A 25,450-nucleotide genomic window follows, 5' to 3' on the forward strand; every position below is an offset into this window, starting at 1 on the left:
TCCATTCTTTATGCAAAACCCATGTATTCCCTCGCTAATTTCCACTAAGCTCAGCTGATACAAAGCCGAAAGCAGAGTAACCGTAGCATGCCATCAGGTTTAATGCACGTATTTCTCATGTCTGTAAACAACTTTAACCCCTCCTCCCAAAACCCACAATACCCGTAACCATTTAAAAAGCGAACTCCACGTACCCAAATCTAGCGCAAAGTGCAAACACACCCTCAAATGCCTTCATAGAATCATTTACAAGACCCATTTTGAAGTAAACAGTTGCAAAGACATAACCATAAATCTAAGCCTTATCTAAACCAGAAACTATCACCCTACCATGATTCAATTTAATTCCAATTATGTCATCATTCTTCAAGCATGCCCATAAATTACACGCAAAGGTGAAGTTACGAGGTCATAATACTGATCTAACTAATTGGTTTAAAAAATCAAATTCACTTCCAAATTCATGACCTTTAGCATAAGCTCTAATAATGGAGTTCCAAACGTAGTTATTTCTGTGGGAACTTGCTACGAACAGTTGGTGAGCATAAGATAGTTCATTAAAAACATTATATCTCATGAATTAAAGAAGGGAAATTTAAGGTGAATTATAATCGGGGGAACCACTGACCTAGGATCGTAAATACCAATCGAAAATCATCAATGCTTTGGTCTACAGTTTGTTATTAAACCGATGATCCCCATCCTCAACAACAGCTGCAATCACAATACTAAAGATAAATAACGGATAATAAAAGCAATAGGCAGCGCTGAGCAAACCATTAACAATCTATCTGATAAAAAAATATGAAGAATTAGCTAAATTATCATCACAAAGAGCCAAATTGAACAGTAGTTGTTCAATCATCAATACACCATCCATCAGGGGCCAACCCGTTGAGACATAGAACAAGGTCATGACGAAATCAGAATAATTGAGACCAAAACAACATAAGCACCACCCATCAGAACCATCCATTAACACCAAACACCCGCCATCAAACACCACCCGCCTACTACTGGTCGTGCCGTATTGTGTCCTACGATTTGAAATGTAAAAAACAATTGAAGCACATAAGTAATCATCCATCGTCTAACAATATTATACACACTACACTTGCAGGAAATATCAGACATTAAAACAAGCGGGAAAAAAAATTACAAATGCAGAGGAATAAAACCGTAAATTCCCAATTAAATCATCACCCAATTAGATTATGCGCTTAAGATGACCACACCATTATAAATGGAATTACAAATAAGGAGGGAGGAACTGAGATAGTGGGGACTAGATAGGAGTATTCGGTAAAGTGGAAATTAATATTGGAGAAGAAAAGAGGGAAAATATGTGGGGAGAGTGGAAGGTTGAAATTGGCAATGAAAGAAGCCTTTCCCACGTGTCTGGCAGATGAGGAACAGTATGATACTGTTACAAGAGGTATTTCAAGATGTTCTTGCATTTATAGGAGTTAGAGATAAGAGATTAAGTCACAAAGGGACTCCAAGGAATCCAACTCCAGTTTGCGCACAATATTACTGCAAAGGACAATATGCTAATTCGTACACAGTACAGGCTTATATTACCTTGACACACTTGACTTCATTATTGTGTCAGTGCATTTTTCCTACCATGAGGCAGAAACTAGCCACCTCATAGTTGGCCAAATCAAGATTTTTCACAAAATAGCTATATCCGCCAAGCACCCGTTTCCAATTCTTGAAGCCAAGTTGAGTAATATAGCCACATAGGTTAAAAGAAGAGGATTAATAAATTCCAGCCAACTAGGTGTGAAAACTTACACCAGCAAAACCATCACATAATCACGAACAAAATAACTCCATCCATTTGAAGAGACATAACTGAAAGCATTATGCATTTCCATATGTGGTCTATGTGATGGACAGTACTTCGATTTTAGGCAAAACTGTATGAGTATTTGTTGCCAAGATACTTGGCATGCTAAACTTCGAGTGTTGCAGCACAAACAGAAGGAACTGAAAGTTGGAAACTCGTACAAGAGCTTATCCATCAAAAACATAAGAGACGAGAGATTACCTATATCAATTTTCCTGAAGGGATCATCTATTCACAATCTTCAAGCTACTAACCCCAGGTTCAAACCATCTCCATATGGCTAATATTCGTCACAGCATATGCGTATGTACTACCTGGAGTGTTAATACAAGTCAGAGAACAGGGAATGTTAGAACCAGCCGCGCAATTGGCAACATGTAGGCAAAAAAGGGTTAGAGAGTGAGATAAAAGTAAAAACCAACATTATCCTGCTTTAAACTGACACAATTCTCACATGAGACGGACTCGCAATAATATTATCATCACACTGGCCTATATGAGAATTAAGTGGGATAATTATTCCTTGAAGTTCGCAAGTTCAGGAGTATATGGCTGAGATAAATAATTCAATGGATTGGTCACACTATATAACATCGTGAAAGAGTCTTTTAGCTAATAGATGAGAGCCTTCCTTCGAACATTTCGGTTAGTAACAAAACAGAACAATGATAACATAATTAGTAAATATTAACCTCTGCATCCTGGAAACAAGTAAGGACTACCTTAATAGCCATATCACCACCAGCATTAGAATCAATAGATTCAAAGTTAGACTCTAGCGGGGACCAATATATCTTGAAACATTCTTCTTTGCTTCATTGAAGGAAACACTAATTGCATCCACTAAATGACCCACGGACCAATCAAGTAAAAGGGGACTTGACTTTTTCTGGAACCCCTACCGAAAATAGATCATTAAACCGTTAAAATGTCTATCTATTGAATTTTAACTCAAACACACTTTTATACTAGCACAAGTGGGGGAAAAAAAAGAAAAAAAAAACAAACAAAACTTGCATTTCAAACCGCAACAAAATGATTGTAGTTTATGACAAAGCAAAAGAGGGTCGAACATTCTGTGGTGTACTTGTGTACAACCTTATTATTTGATTTAAAACATAACCAAAATAGTATCATAATGTAATTTGGGATCAATCACTAAAGACTTCAGTGAGTGATGGGTGAGTGATGGATGAGCTATTTTCTATATGAGAGAATTAAAATAGTTCATTGTTTACATTCTATTAGATTATTCATAAATCTTATATTCATTATAGCACATATTTATGGTAGATTGGTAGTTCAAGACTTACAATACTTGCGTCTTAGGTTCAGCCCATCTTTGCTCATTTTTTTCCAGGCAAATGAAGTGATCAAACTCATTCAGTCTTTGTTGGAACTTCTTTCATGTAGGGTCTCTTGTTTCCATCCAAGTTCCAGCATCATCTTGCAAGATTCGCAATTGTAAAGAACTCTTCTTTTGAACCTTCTTGTTGGACTTGGCTATCAAATATATCGATCAAACTAGATTTCTTCACAAGGGTTATGAACCATGATGTGGTACAATCAAACAATGACAATAACGCAATTGTACTATAAAGTGGTTCCAAATTCCTGATTGTTAGTCAGGAGACCTACAACTCACAAATAATACAAAAAATAAGATAGCCAACAATCTTTGTTTAACGGTACACAATATCAAAGAAAATGATAGAATAAGTCCCAGATTATGGCATACCGTTGTTAACGGGACGACGTCCAGCAAACAAGTAACGAAAGAAAAGCAATCTCGTCTATTCCTTTCAAATACAAATGAAAATTATCTAACAACAGAGGACAACAAGAGCAACATTTACAATATCAAAGAAAATGATAGAATAAGTCTCAGATTATGGCATACAGTTGTTAACGGGACGACGTCGAGCAAACCAGTAAAGATGGAAAAACAATCTCATCTATTCCTTTCAAATAAAAATGAAAATTATCTAACAACCGAGGACAACAAGAGCAACATTTACAAGACGACCAACAAAGAAATTAATGGGACGTATTTAAGAGTCTAAGACAATAGAAGGAATTCAAACTTGGGACCGCAAAAAGCATGCATGATGTAGTCTATTCTTCGCATTCACGGTTGAAATCATCATGTTACACGATATTTCAGAAATGTACCAAAAGGGAGTTTTTAAATATGCTAGCATCAGTTCCAAAGCTCTCATTAACCATTATATCTCGGTAACATAATGCATTTGACAAATCCTCAATGACCGTGAATCCTCGGATAATCGCAGTGTATGTGACACTACACTATCAGGAGAGCATCCATTTTACTTTATTTTGTTTACGAGGTAGCAAACCCCTAGTTAAGAGATTAGAAACAAGATTTTCTGCATCTTGAACGTAGCCAGCCTCACACAAGCCATCTATGAGAACGTCATAGAGCCATGCGTCAGGAGCAATCCCTAGCTCACACATTTTGTGCAATACATCGAGGGCTTTGTCGATCCTTTGAAGTTTAAGAAAACCGTTGATCAAAGTAGTAAAAGTCACAACATTGGGGTGACAATGGCTTTTGACCATCAAATCCATGAGATCCCTTGCCTTGTCCATTTGGCCGCACGAGCAATATCCATCCATTAAAGCGCTATAAGTGACCACATTAGGAGTCAAACCTCGTTTAATCATTATCGGTAATATGGCTTCTGCTGCATCAGTCATCTTGTCCTTGCAGTGCATGTCAACCAACATGCTATAAGTAGCAACATTCGGTTCAATGTTGCTCTCCATCATCTCAACCAACATTTCCATGGCCTCTCCTTTACGACCTATGTCGAACAAACCTCGCATCAATGAGGTATATGTGTATACATTTGGTTTGATTCCCTCGGTTTTCATGACTGAAAAGAGGTTGAGGGCCTCTGATATCAACTTGTCTTTGGAAAGAACGTCGATAAGGGTATTATAGATGAAAATGTTAGGCTTGCAAAAAGAGGGGGCAGAATTCATTCGGCAGAGTAGGTGGAGAGCGCCCGCATAGTCCCCGGTCCTGCAAAGACGTTTCACCATGGTACTATACATAACTATATCTGGCCGACTGCCAAGCTTAATGACAGCTACATCCAACAACAAAATGGCTTCACTGAGCTGGTTGTTATGAACGTGACCATTCATTAAGGTCGTGAGGAGAATTAAATTAGATTTATAGGGGTAGCCAAGCTTAAGAGACTTGGCAAAGAGAGAATACCCGAAATCGACACGGCGTAAGTGGCAGTAACAATTAGCCAGCATTCCTATGGAATGTAAATCGGGTGGGATACCTGATAATTCGAGATCTGAATAGAGAGAAAGGATAGTAGCATGAGGATGTAGTCGTTTGAGTTTGAGCATTGCTGATAATAACTCATTAAAATCAGTAATCGAAGGTCGGCGCACAAGAGACATCATTCGGTGGAACAGATTAATGGGAAATTGGAGATTATTAAACCCTGATTTTACTTGCTCTCTAACATACACCACAAATTTATGAGGATCATCAGTAGCAATAAGCTTAGTATTAGCAGAATTGCAGAAATGATGATAATTAAAATGGAAATGATGGTAAAATCGAAACCCTAACTTAGAAAAGGGGGAAGACATTTTATTCCAGGAAAAGGAGAAAGAGAAGGAAGGAATGAATACTAGAAATGTAGAAACTCACCAAATGATTTGCAGAAGCCGCGGCAGATTTGCAGAAATGAAGTGAAAGTAGAGTTGTGAGTTGTAACTACACTACTTGGTGATATCCGTCACAAGCTTGTGACAGATACTGTTTTCTCTCACAAAATGCCCATTGAGAGGTGAATGAGAAGTACATGGGGTCTTTTTTCCCACTGTCCCTCTCCTTTTTTGAGAAGTCATTTCTGATGGAATTAGCGTCGTCATGTTAAAGACTAATTGATTATTCATGGGGTTATTTTAAATTTTTTGAAATTAAATTTGTTTTCCGAAGTTGTGAAATGAATCTGTATCAATAATTATAAATCTGTTTTTCTTATTGCATGGTCTTTTGCCAAAATATCTAGGTTTGAGTTTAACTATTTATACCATGTACTCTACAAAATTTAGAGCCTTTCGCGTTATTGATTTTATTGTGAATAGACGCTTTAAAATAACTATATTTTATACTAAAGGTTTTAACGTTTCTAGTATGACGAAGCTTAAAAAAAATACAATGGGAACTATGTAAAATATGATAACATATTTTAAATCTTTAAATCAATTTGGTTAGTATTACAAATTTCACTATTCCAGTAATTAATATTGTTGATTTTATTATCCAGTAAATACATCGAATGTTTTAAATAAAGTTATTTAATATCTTTGTAAAAAGTGAATATTAGATGACACTAGGTAGTATTCCGTGCTTTGCGCGGCCTGTCTTAATATTTTATGATTGTAATTGAAAAAAAAAATTATATAATTAATATATGATCTTCAATATTTTCTCTTATAAATATTTTTTTCTCAAATTTAATATTTTTATGTTTAACTTCAATGTTTTAAAATAAAATGCATAAGAGTTTTAATTAAAACTAATAAGTGATAATTAATTATGCATGATCAACGTTTTATAAATAAATTTGTGACTGGTGAAATATCATATTAATCAAAATAAAATTTATTCGAATAATACAACAATCAACAATAAGTTCTCAAATTATATCATTTCACGATACTTTATGTCTCAAATCAATTAATATTTATTCAAAATGATGTGAACATAATTTTATGTAATTTTTAATTTCTGATGTATAACATATGACATTTATCTATCAAACATATAGAGTTCAAATCAACTTATTCAAATGTTTTGATTGTGTCTTGCATGTGATATGTGTCAAACATATCTGTGAAAAACTTGCACCTTTTATTTTTTTAAACAATTATATATAATGATGTTTAAAAGTTTATTACCTGTAAGGCTGTAAATATAATAGGTTTAACTTTCGCAAATATTATTTTTTGATGTTTAACTTCAAAGTATTTAAAAGATAACATATAAAATATTTAACTAAAAGTAATACGGAGTATTTGGTTAGTCATAATCAATATTTTATATTTGACTTATACATATTTAATTAAAGATATTAAAAAGAATGTAACGTGTTTTCTTTTTTTGCATGTCATTTATAATACTATATTACTTAATAATCATTACTTTTGTTTTGATTATTCAAATGCACTCGCGATCACTATGTATATACACACTCATACACATACTCGTTATCACACTATTGAAACCTATCAAAATCTCATATGTTCAATTTGTCCAATATAATTTTTTTCATTCTCAGACTATAAAAACTTATCTCTTAATAGTTTTTTAAAAGTTGTGTTTTTAATATATACAATGACTCTTCCAAATATATTTTTCTTAATGGATTTAGAGGAGTGATATGGACCTTCTCCCTCCAGCCTTCTCTTCTACCTTCTCCCTTTCCCTCTCACAATTGACTAATTTAGTATATATCGTGTGAGGTCGAAAAGAAAGTAGATTAAGCAAAAGAAACGATATTTTAATCTGTTGTGAGAGGAGAAGGTAATAGAGAAGGTAGAAAAGAGAATGTAGATAAAAATTCTCATGGATTTAATAGTCTAAGTTTTATAACTTTCTCAAAATGTTTTTTTACGTAAATGGAAAACATTGTGAGACACTCACTTTAATTATCTCTACATATCAAAATAAATATTTCAATAAATATAATGCAATTATACTCAATTGAAAGCATTTTTCACAATGAACGTAGTTATTTAAATTTTAGAATTTTTATCAAAATAACTTTTTTAGTAAATTTAGAATCAAATTGTCGTAATTAGTTAATATAAATTTATAATAAAATTTATTAAACTATAACTAATACTTTGGTGAGATTTATACAGCATTTATTATGTTTGTATTTAATTTCAGCTGTAATTAATAAATGTATTTAAGGCTGGGTTGACACGTGGTGCATCCACAATGTTTCAACCCAGTTTTATATATATATAAGAATATAAGATATCTAAGTATCTAACTATTACTCCCTCGGTACCATACAAATGGTAACATGGTAAAAAAAAATGGGGTTTTTAAGAAAAGGGGGTAAAAGAAGGGGTAAAGAAGGAAGAAAATAGGTGGGGTATGTAATTGTGGGTTTGATTGTAAGTTGGTAGGTGGGTATGTAGTGGCATTTTATGTAAATATCAAATGGATATAAGGATAATTTGGTAATGTTGTGGGCCATGTAAGAAATGTTACCATTGATGTGCTACGGTCGTATTAGGTAAGTGTTATCATTGGTCTGTTACGAAGGGAGTATTAGGCAACCTTAACAAAAATAATTCAACTTTCATTTATATTCCCGTCAGACTTGACCAATTCTTTGTTAACACTGATAATCCAACTTTTATACTTTTTTTATAAAAAATAACTCATAAATCGCCAGCGGGACTCCAACAAAAATGATTTTTAAATTATTTAGGTTATTACTCTTGGGAAATTAGGATGATTCGTAACTCTTGTAGTTCTTCTAGGAAGTGATTTGAGTGAATATTCAAACTGGGTACTCAAATAATGAAATATTGAGTTGAGTCTTTTGTAAAAATTGTTTAATAAAAGATAATTTCAAATTATTTGGGATACTTCTATATAGGCATAATACTTGGATCGACACACGTTAATCAATATTTTATCATCATTTATTTTCCAAAAACTCCACTAACATTAAATGAGTACTTTTTTCTCTATTCTCCCTATTTCTTCTCTTCAAAATTTTGTAAATTACTAGTTGGTTGCTCCGCGCGCTTTTGCGCGCGGCCCCCAAGATATTTTCATTAATTCCGTCTTTATCGTTTCATGTTATTATTGTATTTAATATTATTATTTGATCATATTTCCAATTTGTAACTTGTCATTTTTTATTTATTTATAATTTTTTTGGAAAAAACTTTCGTTCGTAAGTTGTTATTTTTTGTTTAGTTATATTTTACTTATAAGTTAGGGACAATTGATATCTTTTCTTTAATTTCTTCTTGATCGTTTCATGTTATTAGTCTATAAAATTTTATTATTTGCTCATATTATTACCAATTTATACTTTTTGATTTTTTTTGGGTTTTTGAACGAATTTGGTTAAAATTATACTGGTCGTCAGTATTTATCTGTTTTGTTTGCATATTTTAGTTCGAACTTACGGATATCCGGCTGTGTTTTTTTAAAACCCTAATCACTTTGATGCCATTTGTTTGATAGGTTAAATCCGGCAATATCATTTTGCATATAACTCTTATGTACATTTGTAACCTATTGTATTGAAACTAAAGATTGTTATTGAGGTAATTGCAATCATTTACATTAAAGATCAATCGTTTTTTTTTTCCTTAGAACACATTTTTTTTGCGAAAACAGCAAGGTAAAGGACATTGATTAGGGTTACTAATATTGAAGGTGAACTTTTAATCACTACAGGAAAAACGCGGGAAACTGACGGGAAAATAAAGCCCATACTGACGGCCTTTCCGTCGGTATTTCAATTCTTGGAAATTCCGTCGGGAAGAACGACTTATTTCGTCGGTAAAATACCGTATCTTTGTGGAATTTCCGTCGATCTTCAAAATCGACGGATCTTTGACGGAAAATCCGTCTTTATTTATAGGTCAATAGTGACGGAATTTCCGTCAGTGTGCTTAATGATTTCCAGCTGTGCTCCAATTTAAGGTGTGAAGCCCACTGACGGAATATCCGTCAGTATTGTGGGATTACTGACGGAATTTCCGTCACATTTTTTTTTGGCGCCTTTGACTTGGTCAACGCGCCAATAGATACTGACGGGATATCCGTCAGGAAATGTTACTGACGGAATTTCCGTCACAAATCCGTCAGTAACCCGTGTTTTCTGACGGCCTCTTTTTTCCGTCGGTAGGGCCGTCAGTAACCCGCGTTTTTCTTGTAGTGAATAGTAGAACATCTTTTGATTGCAACAGCCGTACCATTTCAGCGGCGAAGTGTTTAAAGCGCTATATTGATGTGGCTGTAGGTGCAAACAGTGTCCTCATCAGCAAGTTTCCTGCCTGCACGTTTCCATGCGTACGCAATTTTCGTGTAGTGCGGTTTCTCTGTGAAGTATTCGGAGTCCTGTTTTGAAGCCACCCATAGGTATGGGCCTTGTTCTGGTTTGTACGTGCTGAACCAATAATCCCGGCCATGACTCATTTCTTCAAATTTCTCCTGTAACTTGAAAGCGAGTTTGCAGTCTACATCACTTGTACCGAATTGTATACGCACAACTCCTGTGAAATGAGATGTGCTGCTACATGTAACAGGAGATAAGGCTTCAATAGGATAACCGCCTTGGGTCAGAGCGTCTGCTTGTTTTCCCAGATCTTTGCAAGTGTATCGGCCATCCTTGGTATAGCCGAGAACATTGGTTAGGATACATGTGTATGGATACACAAATAGATTTGCCATTGTAATTTTTAACGTTAAGGATTATTGTTTTTTTTTGTTTTTGTAAAGTTTTGGTAGTGTGCTCCTTTTATAGTTGTACTGGCATGTCAGTTTTGGAATTTGTATCGTTGTAATGGTTGAACTGGTGAATTGAATTGGTGGAGATTAGACTCATTCATTGCATTGTTAGTTGGTTCTGCGTATTCTGCCTTTTATTATTTTTTTTCTTTTTTTTTGGCCTTTTTTGGGTTGGTTTGGTTTTGATGCTGCCGTTTCATTGGGTTTTAATTAATACCTTTATTTACTTTTCCTTTTCTGTGGGTTTGGTCGTTGAATACTGTCATTTTTTTTCATTTTTTGTTTTTTTACGCATAATTAATGTTATATTTTTGGTATTCTGCAGTTGGTATTACTGGTTAATTAGCTTGATCGGTGTCATTTTAAAACGGCTGCTGAAATTTGTTTTTGCCGAATTTTGCTGTTGGACTTTGTGTTAATAATGTAATTTACAAACTGCAGCTCTATGACTGCTTATGAAAATAAATTGCAGATAGATTTTCTTATAGCTACAAACAGTACAAATGCATTGTGCAGCGTTTAGAATCACTGTCACTCATTCCCGTTTCTAATATGATAAATAACTAACGATTGACATAATATTATTTATGTTACGCTCTTAGCACACACACACTGAAAATTGAGCGTCTCCGTTCTTTATTTTCCCTAATTGAACCTCATAACTGTAGCGTTGCTTTTGGATACTTATGGGATTTTGGTTGGGCTTCTCTGCTTAGTTGTACATCTCAAAAAATGAGACGATAACATTAGCATATGCACTGACTGTTTCTGAATGGGCTTGGATGTCCGCTTCAATTTTCACACCATCTTGCACCTGCACATAGTCAACACTACCTGTACGGAAGTACTTATCATCAGCCATTGTAGCAACCCATAGGTGAGGTTTTTGCTGATTTTGGTCATTGTTTAACCACTGATTGTACCCATGATTTGCCTTTTCAAACATTTTTGCAAGCTTAAAAGCTGAAATGCAATGTTCAACGGTTGTGCCAAACTCAAGTATGACCACTCCTGTGAACTGATTTCCAACCCAAACTGGTTTAACCTTGCTAACTAAATAATCAAGGTTAATAAGACTATCCCTGAGCTTGGTGAAGCTCTTGAAGACGTAACGGCCTCTGTCCTCATGCCGGGGTGCATTCACCAAAATACAGGAGTATGGCCGGGCAAGCAGGGTAGACATTGCCATTTTTGATGCTACTGTTTTTTTTTGGGCTGTTTGGAGAGGAGTTTTTGAATATTTGTTTATTGATTTGCGTTGTGGTTTGGTGCTTCACAGAACGTCCGAGGTCTATTTATAGGTGAATACAATGCAGATGGCATTTAGAGGGAGACTGGTGAGGAGATTCTTTTCTAGAATATGGACACACATTAAATTTTAGTTGGCAGTGTACTTGCGTTTGAATTAACTATGTGTTGTGTAAATTCCTAAGGTACCAATGATGTTGATGTATGCTTTAAAGTGGTTTTAAAGCATAGCCTTCAGTACATTTTTTTATTAATGGTGGTCTATTTAGTACTATCAATGAAGCTTTATACATTATTTATAGTTCAGGTGCTCACATTGGCAGTGATTTCTTGTTGGTTGTTGTTCTTCTTGAGGTTTCTTTTTGGCAGTGTCTTTAGTTTGGTAGACAAGACACAGCTCTGACTTTCTTCATATATTACTAAAGTGCTAAGCAACAAATTATTAATTTAATGTTGAGTATTTTGGGTGCTTTTAAGCTGCTGTGATTAACTCCATTTTTTTTTTAAATAAGCATCTATTTGTTCACACCAGAAAAGTTTGAAGTGGGTGTATGCTTTGTATTTAGTTGTTGTTTCGGAGCTAGGCTGTGAACTTTTTCGCTTCGCTGTTTGATTATAACTCAGCAGTTTAGACGCATGATGTTAAACAGTCTGCATTTTCTCTAATCCGCATTAACTGTAATCTAATAGATGGTCGTTTAACCAAAGAAAGCAACTGACCAGTCTGTATAAATGACATAGCTTTTGCCTTTGCCATGACACTGCCTGGGCAAGAAGTTCCATTTGTTATTTCGTTATTTAAATAGTTAATTATACAGATTCTCGCACTTAGGTTTTATCTGGTACATAGTACTAAACATCTATTAAGTTCAGTGATAAGCTACTGAATTTATTCCGCCATCGGCCTAGTGCCATTACAGGTAGACTAATTAACCGCTAAACATGCGGTAGTTGTACCTGCCAAATAACATTGGCAGCAAAAGTTACACAAGAGCTTTCTAACATCCTTTGTAAATTGGAATTCAGGTTAGAGACAGCTGTTTGAGAATCCACCCCAGCACCTGAGTTCTGGAAAGGGATCTTGTCGGAATAACTTGGATGTAAATGTGAGCATTTCTTATTTGCCTCCCAATTTGCCCAAGGTAGTCCTCCCTTTCCTGTATGGCAAAACAATTTGCTAGAATTAAGGTTATATTACAACATATATGTTTCGGTATGATTCTGCGGTGTGAGTTATGCAGTCCCTTGTTAGTTTGCTAAGTTGTATGTTGTACTTTATATCCAGAAATAGGCGTAAAACTTAGATTAGATGTGCATAAGCCTGTAATCATTTTGAAAGAGGAATGTTTAAATTGCACGGACAACTTGTTTACGTAATTTAAGATGGAAAGTACCTGAGGGAGCATGCAGTATAAGGTTGTTGCATCCACTTCTAGTAGTTTCTCTGCGTTTTGGGTTAATGCAGTGAAAAAATAGGTTCCAGTTTCATCAGTACGTAGCTTCAAATGTTACAGCCATCCTGCAGTTTTAATTGTTTTTGCACACTAGAGTTTGTATGTTCTGTTTATAATATGTTTAGTTAACAATTTGTTTACCTGGGAGTTGAAATTGCCTTTTCTGTGAAGCATTCAGTGCATATGTATCCAACTCCGAAGTCCTCATTGTTACCTGTTCCACATTCACTGCAACCCAGATATAAGCGCACCTTTTTATGATCAAAATCCTTAAGCTGCACCCTTAGCCAATGGTGTTCTTCTTGTAGTGTGTCCTGAACCTGCTATTTTTTAAAAAAAATTGAAATTTTCTTTATACCGTAAAATAACCTGTAAGCGTCACTTGATAGGCTATTTATTGTGATAAAGATGTATTCTTACCCTCTTCTGTAGGAGGTTTTGTATTGTAATTATGAACCTTTGAGTTTCTGGACAGCGCACTTCACAGATATGTTGGTGCTTAGCAGCTAGTAGTTCTTTATTTGCCTCCCCCCTGTAATTTATGGTTGCGCATTATTAGTTTTAAGCACATATATTCAATCATGAATTTTTATTTCCTCACCAGTCACGAAGTGTAGCAGCATCTTCCCCTTGTGGATTTGAGTTGATGAATGTTAGGTGGGTCGTTGCAAGTGAGAACCCTGCATGATTGTCATAGTTAGTTGCGTGAGTTAACATTTAATTTAGGACTCCTGCAGTCCTTCGATTTGTGATTTAAATGTAGCTCACCTTTTTGGTAAGATGTCATTAGAGCCGTCATTCCAATCACAGGGAAGTTGTGTGCAGTAATTTGCAAATTCCTGCAGACATTGATGGTTGCTTCTCCCTAAACTGTTACTATCACCATCTGTTCAGAACTACACCACCCAAACACATTATAGTTGTTTCTACATTAAACTTTGGTTGCCAGCTCTAGTTTACATGTGAATATCTGTACCTTTGGTCAATGATGAAAATATCAATAACATCCCATAGGTTGCGGTTATGCCTAGGAACTTCGTATTTTTTACCAACATAGACAACAATGCCCAAGACATCTGCACATTTACAGGCAGTTATTCATCAACCGAACAACTACAGATTTTTTTTCCTGTCAATACTGATATTTGTTTTACACAAGCAAGTCATTATTTCTCACCGTATCGATTGTCAAGTGAGGGTTCCCTTGGGATGGATGTAAGTACGATGTATTCAGGCTTGCTTTTGGAATTTGGTCCATAAACAGGTTGAATGGTTGTCTTACTGTTGATAGATATGTAATAGACTGGTTGTCCTGGACTTTCCACAATCTCATCAGCTAACACTTGAATCTCTGTATTGTTAATTTCATATTCCATTTCATCTTGTATAACACCCTGAAACATCACCAGCTCCTCATTTTGTAGTATAGTTTTCAGCTTAGCTCCCTGCATTATGTGGTTAAACTTTAGGTTTGAAATTTTTTTGTTGGGTTTGGAGTTATCAGTGTTAAATGCGAATAGGTAACTCGTAGCATAACAGTAGCAGGGGTATTCATTTCCTGGTTAATAGATATTGGTCACCCTTTTTTTAACACAATAAACATAGCGTGCTTAACAATACTTCATATATATTTATACATTTCAGATAGAAGGAATGTACCTCTTGATCTTCAAATGTTATTATCTGGTATTCCAAACAATTGCCATGTGTTGAGGTATACATTTCCTCTTTTTCGATGACTCTGACCTTTATAGTATGTGGAGTACGTGTGCCTGCAAGCTGCCTGGCGAGCCGGCTCATAGTATTCATGGTGACCTTCAGAAGCAACACATATATGAAAGAATAATTTAAGACGTTATATAGATATGAAAACACAAATCTAAATATGACATTGGAATTGATTTATAATATATTAAGAACACTTACTTTCAATTACAATGTTTGCTTGTGTAGTAGTATATGGTTAGAGTCTAGAAATGATGTAGTTATAGTAGCTGAGGTTGCTTGTAATGTATGATAAGTTATTTCAGTTATGATTGCTTCACTTACACATATAGTACCTTAAATTAAATTAAATGTATGGTAAGGGTTATCCATTTATGCCAAAGCATTACTTTGTTGCTTGGCTGTGCTGTTTTGGATTGTGACTGTTCATTTGAGTTGTCATGTCCATTGTGAGTTTAATTGTAATTAGTTAATGAACTTTTAATTTTTTTTTGTGTTGCTGATTGGTAAAAGCCCTAGGTTTGTGAAATCCTTACATATGATCACCCTTTTTTTTGGTATGTTTTTATGCATTGAATTAACTGCTGTTCTTTTTGTTTTTAACTTGTTTGCCCAGTTTTTTTTTTAAAAAACATTTAGGTATTGTCATAGGTAAACATGCTAAGAATGGTTTGCAAGGTTCTTCGCCAGACGCTACTCAATAGGTTTTGCAAAGCATTCTGATACGAAAATAGGTGATGAAGATAATTGACGTGGTTTTAAAACCGCAGTACATAATATATTACATATTCATAGGAATGTTTAAGTTTCACAATTTCCTGGGAATTAGCCATTACAGTAGCAAGGGGTAGACGTTGTGGTAGTTTTCTTATGCATGATTATTTGTTACAAGTAACTTATTACTGTACTACTGCGCCACAGTTTTGTCTAGATTTGGGCAGTATTCGATGAAGTTACAGAATAAGGTGCCGGGGCCTTGCAAAAGCCAACATGTTAATCTTTTTTATTCCCACCTTCCAAAATGTCCAAAATGTCCAAAATGCGTAGATTCTACCCCTGCAGCACAGTTATTCATTCAAGTGATAGTTGTTTGAGCGCCCATTTGAGCACTCCATTCCTTGAGAGAGCAGTAGTTGGCCCAACCTGAATGTAGAATTTGGCTTCACGAATTCTGGTTGCAGCAGCTTGTAGGTATTTTTCACGATCCTGAGAAGTTTCATTCATGTATTAAATATTAGCGCGTAGTTAGGTCTTATCAATGCTGAGTAAAGTAAACCAGTGTACATTTTTTAGGTGCTTAGTTTGACCTGAAAACTTACTTCTAGATTCATTTCATACATGTCTGTAGCTTTTTTTTGCATCAATTTCTCAGCATCAGTGGTGAATGCAGTAAACATGTAGGATCCGGTTTCGTCAATTGCCTCAAATGTGATGTTCATCCTACATTTTCAAATTGGATAAAATGTTAACTTTGTTTTTATAACGTCTTGGTGATTAATATTCTTGGTTAGCAAAATTTAATTTGCTGCGTACCTAGGTACAGAAATGGCATTTTCTCTCTTGCAGGTATCGCACTTGTATTTCACGTTAATATCTTTCTTGCTGTCGGTCCCGCAGTGGCCACAGCCTAGGTATAAATGGACATCCTTGTGATCAAACTCAGGGCTTGAGACGTGAAGCCAATGGCGCTCTTCTTGTAGGGTATTAGCAGCCTGTCAATTGAAGTCCATATTGAAACAGATTTAGGCTAAGCACATTTAATTTGGGTACTTTTTTTGACAATATTTGTGTGCCTGCTTTAGCATTTGTGAAAATGCAGTATTTGTAGATTATTTTTAATTGTAAAATATTTACAGTTGGTTGTTTTAAGCTTTGATGACGCAGTTGATATGCAGAATGGGCAGATTTTACCTTTTTTTGGCGGAGTTTTTGGGTTGTTGTTAGAACTCTTTCTGTTGCTGGAGAACGTATCCCTAATACTTGCTGATGTTTAGCTGAGATTTTTCCTTTATTTGCCATGCCCCTAATTACATTGTTAAACATTTTAGTCATAGTTTCACGGTAACCTCTTAGCTGCTGTTTCTCTTAAAACATTGCATGTGTTGGCGTGGGACTGTGTATAGCTGCAACTGATGTTTAATTTGATGTTTGTATCATTGTTGCAGTTGTTTATAACCTCTTTTACTTCTCAGAAAATGAAGGTCCTTACCGCAAGCACGAAGCATGTCTGCCTTTTCCCCTTCCGGATTAAGTTTAACAAATGTTGATGATGTGGTTGACACTGAGAAGCCTGCCGGTAAATGTGAATGAACATTTGTTATTTTGAAAGTAAATAGTTGTGATTCTATTCCTATCCAAGACTCCCTGACCCCTATGTACCTTTGTGATGAGAGGGTTTTAGAGAGGTGAAACCAATGACTGGGAAGGAGTCGGCTATTTCTTCTAGTTGCATCCCTTCTCTGGTAGCAAGTTCAACCCATGCTGTAATAATCAGCGGTTGTTCCGTACTGCACAATTATTTAACACGCTGTTACCATAACTTGCAGTCAACATGAATAGCAGCAACAATATTTGTTATAAGCTATTGGTGTAATCTTCGTACCTATGATCAATTATGACCCATTCACGTACATCCAGAGGCTGCCCATCAGGACGGGGTACTTGTCGTACGGGCTCCATATAGATCAGTATCCCAACGACATCTCCGTTTGTGCAAACGCTTAAATATTTATCAAGTAAATGGCAAAATGGCTCTAGCAGTATTTTGTTTATGCCTATTCTTTTTTATAAAATTATTAAAATTGAATAACAGATTATTGATGCTCACCATATCTGTCATCAGGTGATACAGTCCTCGGTATGGCAGCAATGGCTATGTACTCAGGACCCAGTGGCGGCGTTGATCATTCAACAGGTCTGATAATGGTATCAGCACCAAAGCTCAACTGGAAAGGGTGGTCATCAGGACTGTATCTATATTTCTCAGGCATTGGCCTTATTTTTGCATTTGAGATGTCATATTTGACTTTATTGTGTATGATGCTTTCATATGCAGCAATATCATCATTGTAGAGGATAGTCTTAATTTTGCCTCCCTGTATTGTCAGCATATAAAAATCCAATGACTTCATGATATTTCTGATTGCATTTAGTACTATTTTCATAAAACACCTAAAGTTTTTTTTTGGGTTTTTAAAGTTCGAATGTGCAGCTTACTTTTACACTGAACCTTTTCAGTTCCCGCCTGCATCTACGAACTTTTATTAAAGCATAGACTGTAATTTTAATCAGAAAACCATTTAATGTTTTAGGTTGTGTCTTCTCTACATTGGCTTAAAACTGCCTGCAATTTGGGTGCCTTAAAATCAGCTAGTCACCTTTGTTTTTCAGAAAATGTTGGTGTATTAATAGATTTGTTCAAGAAAGTTTCACTTTTACTGTTGTAATTTCAACTGAAATTTGTAATGACAGTTATCAGATTGGTAATGAATTTTACAGTTATCAAACATTTAACTGTGCTGTAGATACATCTGTAACTTTCTGATTTTTTGTCAATGTTAGCTTTCAGAATGTGGTTGTAGCTGACAGTAAACTGTTATAAATACAGGTCCTACACCATTCTCGAGATCTAATGAGATACTATATACATGTAAACAAAATTCCTATAATTTTAAATACCTCTTCATCTTGAAAAACGATCCTTTGGAAATGAAGTAACTTGTTCTTTGGTGAAACTTGTGTATTGCCCTTGTCTATAACTTTGAGGCGAATAGAATGTGCTCCAACTTTATCATCTAAGTCTTTGACAAGTTTTTTTTCAGGTTTCATGTTTCCTGCATCAAATAAATTAACATTTCAATTTTTCAGGGAATGGATAGAATTCACATAGAAATAACGGCTGCAGACTTTCTCTATATATCATTTTTTTTTTGTAAACTAAAACCACCTTAGAATAGAACAGCTTAAATCGACATGGTTTATCACCTTTTGGGGTTCTTTCACGTTAATGGCAGCCTGCAATTCTTGTAGTTGCTTGTTTCTTTTGGTTTTGGGTAATGTTGGTGAATATTTTGGGTAACTCTGACTGGTTGTAGTTATTTTGCTTGATTTAAAATGGGTATTTGGGTATGGTTTATTTCACCACTTACACACTCAACCTTCCCATTCTAAGGTTAACAGTTATACCTCAACAATACCTCTTGTCATTTCCACCATGCTTTTGAATGTGAAGTTCCTGCTTTTTATTGTCAGTGGTAGGTCCTTGTCCTTTGTAGTTCTAGTTTTCTGGTTTAGATCAGACTTTTTGGAGAAACATTATCACTTCTTTTAAAAACTATAAATAAAGTACTAAAAGGTTTGGAATTCTGAACCAGAAATGACAACTCCCTAATGCTTTTTAAAATGGTTTACCTAGTACAACCTAATCTACTTTAAAATAGCACTCTTTGAAATACTTTACTTATTTGTAATCTATTTCGGTTCTTAACTTTTTTTAAAACGGTAGCTTAGATGACGTCTCTTATTTTTTTTTTCGTCACTTAGGTTAGGCCTTTAACTTTTTTGTTTTCAAAATTTTTCCTTTACGATTAAGGCTTTATAGGAAATGGTTTTAAATTTATTCGGGTGGTTCAAAACTTTTACAAGTAACCAAGTTTCGTTTGAATGCGCCATGTTCATGTAAATGTAATGTTTCACAATTAACATGTTGTAAGCATGTCTCCCTGATCTGCCCATATAGCGTAAGCTGTTAGTTCGTAATTATTCCTCGCTGCTTTAAACGGCTTCACTGTGCAACTATCTGGCAGCGTTACTAACTGTTTTCATTCAAAAAAAATGTGTTATGCCATGCACAACAATAATTCTACCATATTGCTGGATTTAAGAAGTACATGGTAATTGGGTTATCACCGGCATAACCATTCGTATTAAACAGCCTGCAATGTAATTTTATTACACTTATCAGGCGCGTTCAGAAATCAATAGCTGAACGTAATACTGGGATGACAGTAAATCTTAAAGACATATTCTTTTTACCCTTCCCCTCCAAAAAAACCCTTTATTTTTCTTACAGAAATCACTGGAAAATTGATTCCAGTGTCGATTTTTACAAAGCAACGAAGGACAGTTTTCGAATACATGCTCGAACACTGTTCTTGTTTGATTTGCATATCACCCCAAGCACCCAAGTAACCAAAATGTTCCTCTACAGTCAAGAGTTTTTGTATCTGCTGGATAGCTGTTCCTAAGACGGATTCCGATATAGGCATCAACTGAATATCTGCATGCCAGTTGTATTCCCTGTAACATTCAAAGAGTAACTGCGTAAGATTTGTATTATGGAGAACATATTAATGACTGATATATGAGTAAATAAATAGAATTATCTATGTCACTAACCTGGATAGTTCATCTAATCCCGGCCCGCTGCAGCACTTCAAAGGACACCACATTCTTCACAAAATTGGCTGATGTGTCAGCAGCTTTTGGAATATGAAGGACCTTCAATTCCTGAGCAGATCTAGCTCGGGATAAAGCCACATATAACTGGCCATGGGAAAAACAAGGCTTCGGTAGATATACTCCAGCGCGCTGCAATGTCTGACCTTGAGCCTTGTTAATTGTCATTGCAAAACTAAGTTTGATAGGGAACTGTTTTCTTTGGAAATTAATTGGAAATTTGGAGCTCTTAGAGGGTTTCGGTGTTATCCTTGGTAGGAAAACGCGCTCCCCTGTGTAAAAACCAGTAGATATTTCACACTCAATCATATTTGGGAAAAAAACGTTTGCAAATTAAGCGCGTGCCATTGCATAGTCCTGCTGCTGGATCCAAGTTCCTTAATAATATTACCGGTGAATTTTCCTTCACAACCAGCTCATGAGGAGTCATACCTGGTGAACAAAGTGAGTTTAGAAACTCACCAGGATAGACATTTGAATGGTTATCAATAACGCTGTCAAAGCTCTTGTAAATATGACTCTGGCCTGGGAATTTATCTATTAGCATACGATTTATTGAGTCAACATCATTATTCCTTGGTGTTAATATGGCCCTTTCAGTAAATATGTCAGTGTTGAAAGTCTGCTCTTGAATTTCTGGGAATACAGCATCAATCAGTACCTGCTCTGGTTCCTTTTCTACATCAGGTGTAATCATTAAATTATCAGACAGCTTAATTAGCCCATTTTCAGTGGTCTGTAGTTCTCCATTACCTAGCTTGAGCAAGAATTCTGAGAATTCTGGATTAGCCCTAGCCCTGATGTTTTCAGTGAGGCTAAATTTGGTCAATAGTGGCCAAATAGCTGAACTTACAATGCTCGCATCTACGGCCTCTTGTTGTGTACGCCGGGGAAGAACTGGAAGCACCTGTCGAAAATCACCACCAAAAACAATAACTTTTCCCCCAAAGGGTAGATCACTACTGCAAATATCCTTAAATAACATATCAACTGCTTCAATATTCTGCTTTTTAGCCATGGATGCCTCATCCCAGATTATCAATGCTGCTTCCCTTAGCAAGCATGCCAAACCACTCTGTTTAGACACGTCACAGGTCAATACTTCATCAGTATCCAGCAGTATTTTAAATCTTGAATGAGTTGTCCTGCCACATGGTAAGTTTGAAGCAGCTATCCCTGAACTTGCTGTTGGCAGGCATATCTTCCCCATTGACTGCACCTTTGCATATAAGGCTCCATATAAAAAAGTTTTTCCTGTTCCACTTGGTCCGTCTATGAAAAAGGCACCTGGTTTGCCAGTTTTAATGCAATTCATTATAGCCTTATATGCAGTGTGCTGTTTTACATTGAGCAGTTTCCTGGAAGCTAATTGCAAGAGATGAACTGGAGCGTTTAGAGCATCAATGATGTCTCGCATGCCCTGCATTGTTATTTCCTGGGTAATATGTAAATGTTCCAAATTGAAATGCGCTAGGCTCTTCCCCATCCCTTCTAAAAATTGTTCAACTTTTCCCGCTGTCAACTGTAATATTTTAGCATCGTTTCCTGGGTATTGTTTTGCAAAATCCTCTGAAAGGGCCGAGTAATATTGTTCCCAAAATTCGGCTGGATTATTGGGGCAGCTGAAAATCAGAATTGTCGCAAAAAGGCGGCGAAGGGCATTTGGCATCTCTACATTCACAGCCTCGTCCATACACTTTTCAACTGCATTATCTTGCTCAAGAATCCCTCTTTTTAATGCGGCCTCCTGATATGGTGCACAGCAAACACCGTTGACCGTCTTTAGATCCTCAAAAGATTTAGGGCTCCTTACATGCGCAAGCAACAATCTTAGGTAGTAGCGTTCACCCTCTCCAGGTGAGGCATGCGCTACTCTACCAATGACTATACCAGAGTCCCTTCGCTTCCAGCCATTTTTCTTGTCTACCCAGACAAAATGTTCTGGAAACTCACTATACGGATATTTCTCCCCTTCAGGTAATTTGGCATTAGTGTTAAAAAATTCAGTTAGCATTGTTTTTGCTCTGTGTTCGTCAGCTGCAACTGTGGCAAGGTCTTCATTTGCTGCAAAGCTAATCATCTGATTGTTTGGAGTATGTACTAGGAGAGGTTGCACAGGTGGGTACACGTCAAAAAGGTTGAATCCAAAAATTCTCCAAGCAGCTTCCGGTGGGGAAACCCATCTACCAGATTGGTATCTGTGTATCTCATCAACCAACGGAGCAACCCCCCCACTTTCCACGTTGAATAAGACCCGATCATGACCTTTATATACATATTTATATAAATACTTTACTGCGTTAATTGTTGAACAAACTTCAACATTTAAGTGGCAGTCAAACATGGCTAACAGATAAGGGTTGTAAGGCACCACCGATCTATTATCCAATTTACCCTTTCGTACCACAATTTTTTCACCAGTGTCTCAGCGCCTATATAATGGATAAGAGTCTGTTCTATTTGTAGTGAAGGTCCAGAAATTTTTAGAGTAAGCTTTACTACATTCTCTTTTCCCATTTTTGGTTTGCATACAGGCGCAATCTGGGAAAGCGGCACCACATGGACCATGCATCATATGCCCTATTACAGCTGCCCTCAGATGAGGATTTGCAGTTGATGGTATTTCTGCGGACACATATTTATCAAATTTTTCTGGTGACGTGATTTCATAATTTGGTTTCAGAATTATCAGGAAATGTGCGTGTGGTAGCCCCCGTTTCTGAAACTCAACCACATTAATCATAGCTGCGACTTCGCCAAACACTTTTTTTTCCCTTATTTGTTTTCTCAGCAGCGTCAGTTTAGCATGGAAGATACGTGCCAGAAGATCTGGCCCGTCCTGCGCTTTCTCACCAGGTGCCAATTCATCCTTTATCTCAGTCCAATTTGGATTACACGTTATAGTTATGAAGAGATCTGGTTTCCCATATTTCTGGACAAGAGCCATTGCATTTAAATACCATCTTCTCATATCCCTAGGCCCCCCTAGGAATGACGGTGGCAGCACTATTCTTTTACCAACATTACACGCGCTGTTTTCACCAAGCTCTAGCGTATCTAGGATTCCTTGATAAAGATCTGCACGAATGGTGTCCTGGTTTAAGCGCAGGAAATCCAATCTTGTGTTTTCAATTTTGACGTACATGTCTACAATGAACTGTTGAAACAGTCTGCCTCCTCTGATAGCCATGTTGCCTGGCCTGATCTGGAATTTGTACGCATAGTATTCTCTACACGATATGCGTTTGTCAGCTCTTGTCCGCCTTTTCGCTGCATCTGAGACATTTTAAAGACAACCTCAGTATTCATAGCCCGTGCCTACCACACGGCAAAGATGGTTACAGTAATAAACCTAAACTTACTCGAAACTTTTGCTTGTATGAGTAATTCAGGTTCTCCATTGAAGGCTTCAGACACCGGGAATGAAGAATTGCCTTCACAATCAAAATTAGGACTTGACTGTTTCTTTAATCCCTGATGCCAACCACAATCTCCCAGAGGGAATAGAAGAGGATACTATAATGGGTCATAGCAACCATAATAATGCTTAATGCTATGTGTATGTGCACCCTTTCCGTAGGCAATAATATGAGGACCTGCATTTCCTTGTATAGCTGTATTATCTAGCCACACAGCAGCCACTTCGTCAGATGTCGGTGCATTATACACACGCTGGTCATGACCTGGGTCAGTTGTAAGCACTATCCTTGTATCCTGAGTGACCTCTATCTCCTGCAAAGATCTAAAGAATTTTCCATATGGATTATCATCCATTAGCCCCATAAGAAGGGTAATTAATTCTTCCTTCAAATTAGGGAACAATCCTAAACGATTTTCCCTTTCATGCTGAGCATCATAGAAGTATAGCAGAGATATCTAGGAATACTATCCATGGGAATTAGATCTGGCAAATTATGATAAACTTGCCCCTGTGCTTTGAAAACAAATATCCCCTTCAAAGTCTTTGAATCAAAAGTTCCTCCCAAAGAGGTGAAAGCAAATAGGTTATTATACAACCTTGCAAATTTTTGAAAATGCAACGTTTCCTCATCTCTAGCAGTAAAAAGCCGTATCAATTCTTCAGGATATTCATTAAATGCCAGTTTAATATCACCATTGCAACAGCACATACCCTTTGTTTCATATTCAAATTTCTTTGCTCCACATTCTGCACAATAGGTTGGTTCTTTCAATTTGCTGGCTTCTGATGGCACTGGTTTACCACCAACTGCAGCTGGCACTTCTATTCAATATTCAATATCAAAAGTCATTTTTTCTGGACAATGGTTGTTTAAATACCTATACTGTTATTTATAATAAATTATTTATGAAAAAGCCCGCAATATCAAGTTTGGTTGTTTATTAAGGAACATTACTCTTCTTTCTCTGGCGTTTCCGTTTGGTTCCTGATGCCGAGTTTTCTCCAGTTTGCTGTACAGGTGGTATGTTTCGTCGAGACCTATAAGGTTTGGTTGGCCCTGAGCATGCGTCATGCATATCTTGACCTGTATTGAACGACGAAAAGCAACCACTGGTATTTAGTACCTGGTCTGAGTTTTGTAACGTTAATTATATATTTTTTTGGGTCTTAATAACATATTGCAAGCTCTCAATTTGTAGATTTAAAGGTTTCTTTACTTTGGTTTTGCTGCCTACGCCGTTTCCCTGCATGATCAGGTTCTACAGGTGCTTCTGTTGGCCTTGGAATTCTCCTAGATCTATATGACTGGCTAGCCGCCTGTTGCTGTTCGGTTGATGCATTAGCTATCTTCTGTTTGCCAGTTAAGCGGCGCCTTTTAACAGGTGTAGTCTGACTATCTGTGTTCACTTCAGCTGAGACGTGCAAAAATTATCAAATAGAGGTGGCAGGTAAATCAAAAGGCTGGCGAATTTTGAGTATACAGGTATAGCTTACACTGATAATGTTGCTCTGATAGATCATGTGCAGCCTGATATGCTTGTTAATTTTGCAACCATTTTTGTAACTCACATGATATCAGCTTATTTATGACACCCTGCATCGTGGCCATTGAAAATACATACGCAAACCAAACAATACTATTTACTAATTTCCATTTAATTCATATTTCTGTGACCTGTAACACCCAGACGGTGTACCTGTATATTTCACTCTATCACAAGTTTGCTAATAAGTAAGCTAACCAACACTAA

At 36.3% G+C, this 25,450-nt stretch overlaps 1 protein-coding gene across 1 annotated transcript; it reads right to left on the reverse strand.

Moving 5' to 3' along the window:
- Positions 1–3,784: 3,784 nt before the first annotated feature.
- LOC141586747 (uncharacterized) lies at positions 3,785–5,620 on the reverse strand. The gene has a single exon (XM_074408065.1). The coding sequence runs from the start codon at positions 5,486–5,488 to the stop codon at positions 4,163–4,165; it is 1,326 nt and encodes a 441-aa protein (XP_074264166.1). The 5' UTR covers positions 5,489–5,620; the 3' UTR covers positions 3,785–4,162.
- Positions 5,621–25,450: the final 19,830 nt, after the last annotated feature.

This window comes from Silene latifolia, chromosome 6, assembly GCF_048544455.1.
Source record: "Silene latifolia isolate original U9 population chromosome 6, ASM4854445v1, whole genome shotgun sequence".
NCBI classification, from domain to species: Eukaryota; Viridiplantae; Streptophyta; class Magnoliopsida; order Caryophyllales; family Caryophyllaceae; genus Silene; species Silene latifolia.

Bases quoted from the DNA above. Each gene is read 5' to 3' on its own strand.
- LOC141586747 (XM_074408065.1), bottom strand. From the start codon at position 5,488: ATGTCTTCCCCCTTTTCTAAGTTAGGGTTTCGATTTTACCATCATTTC.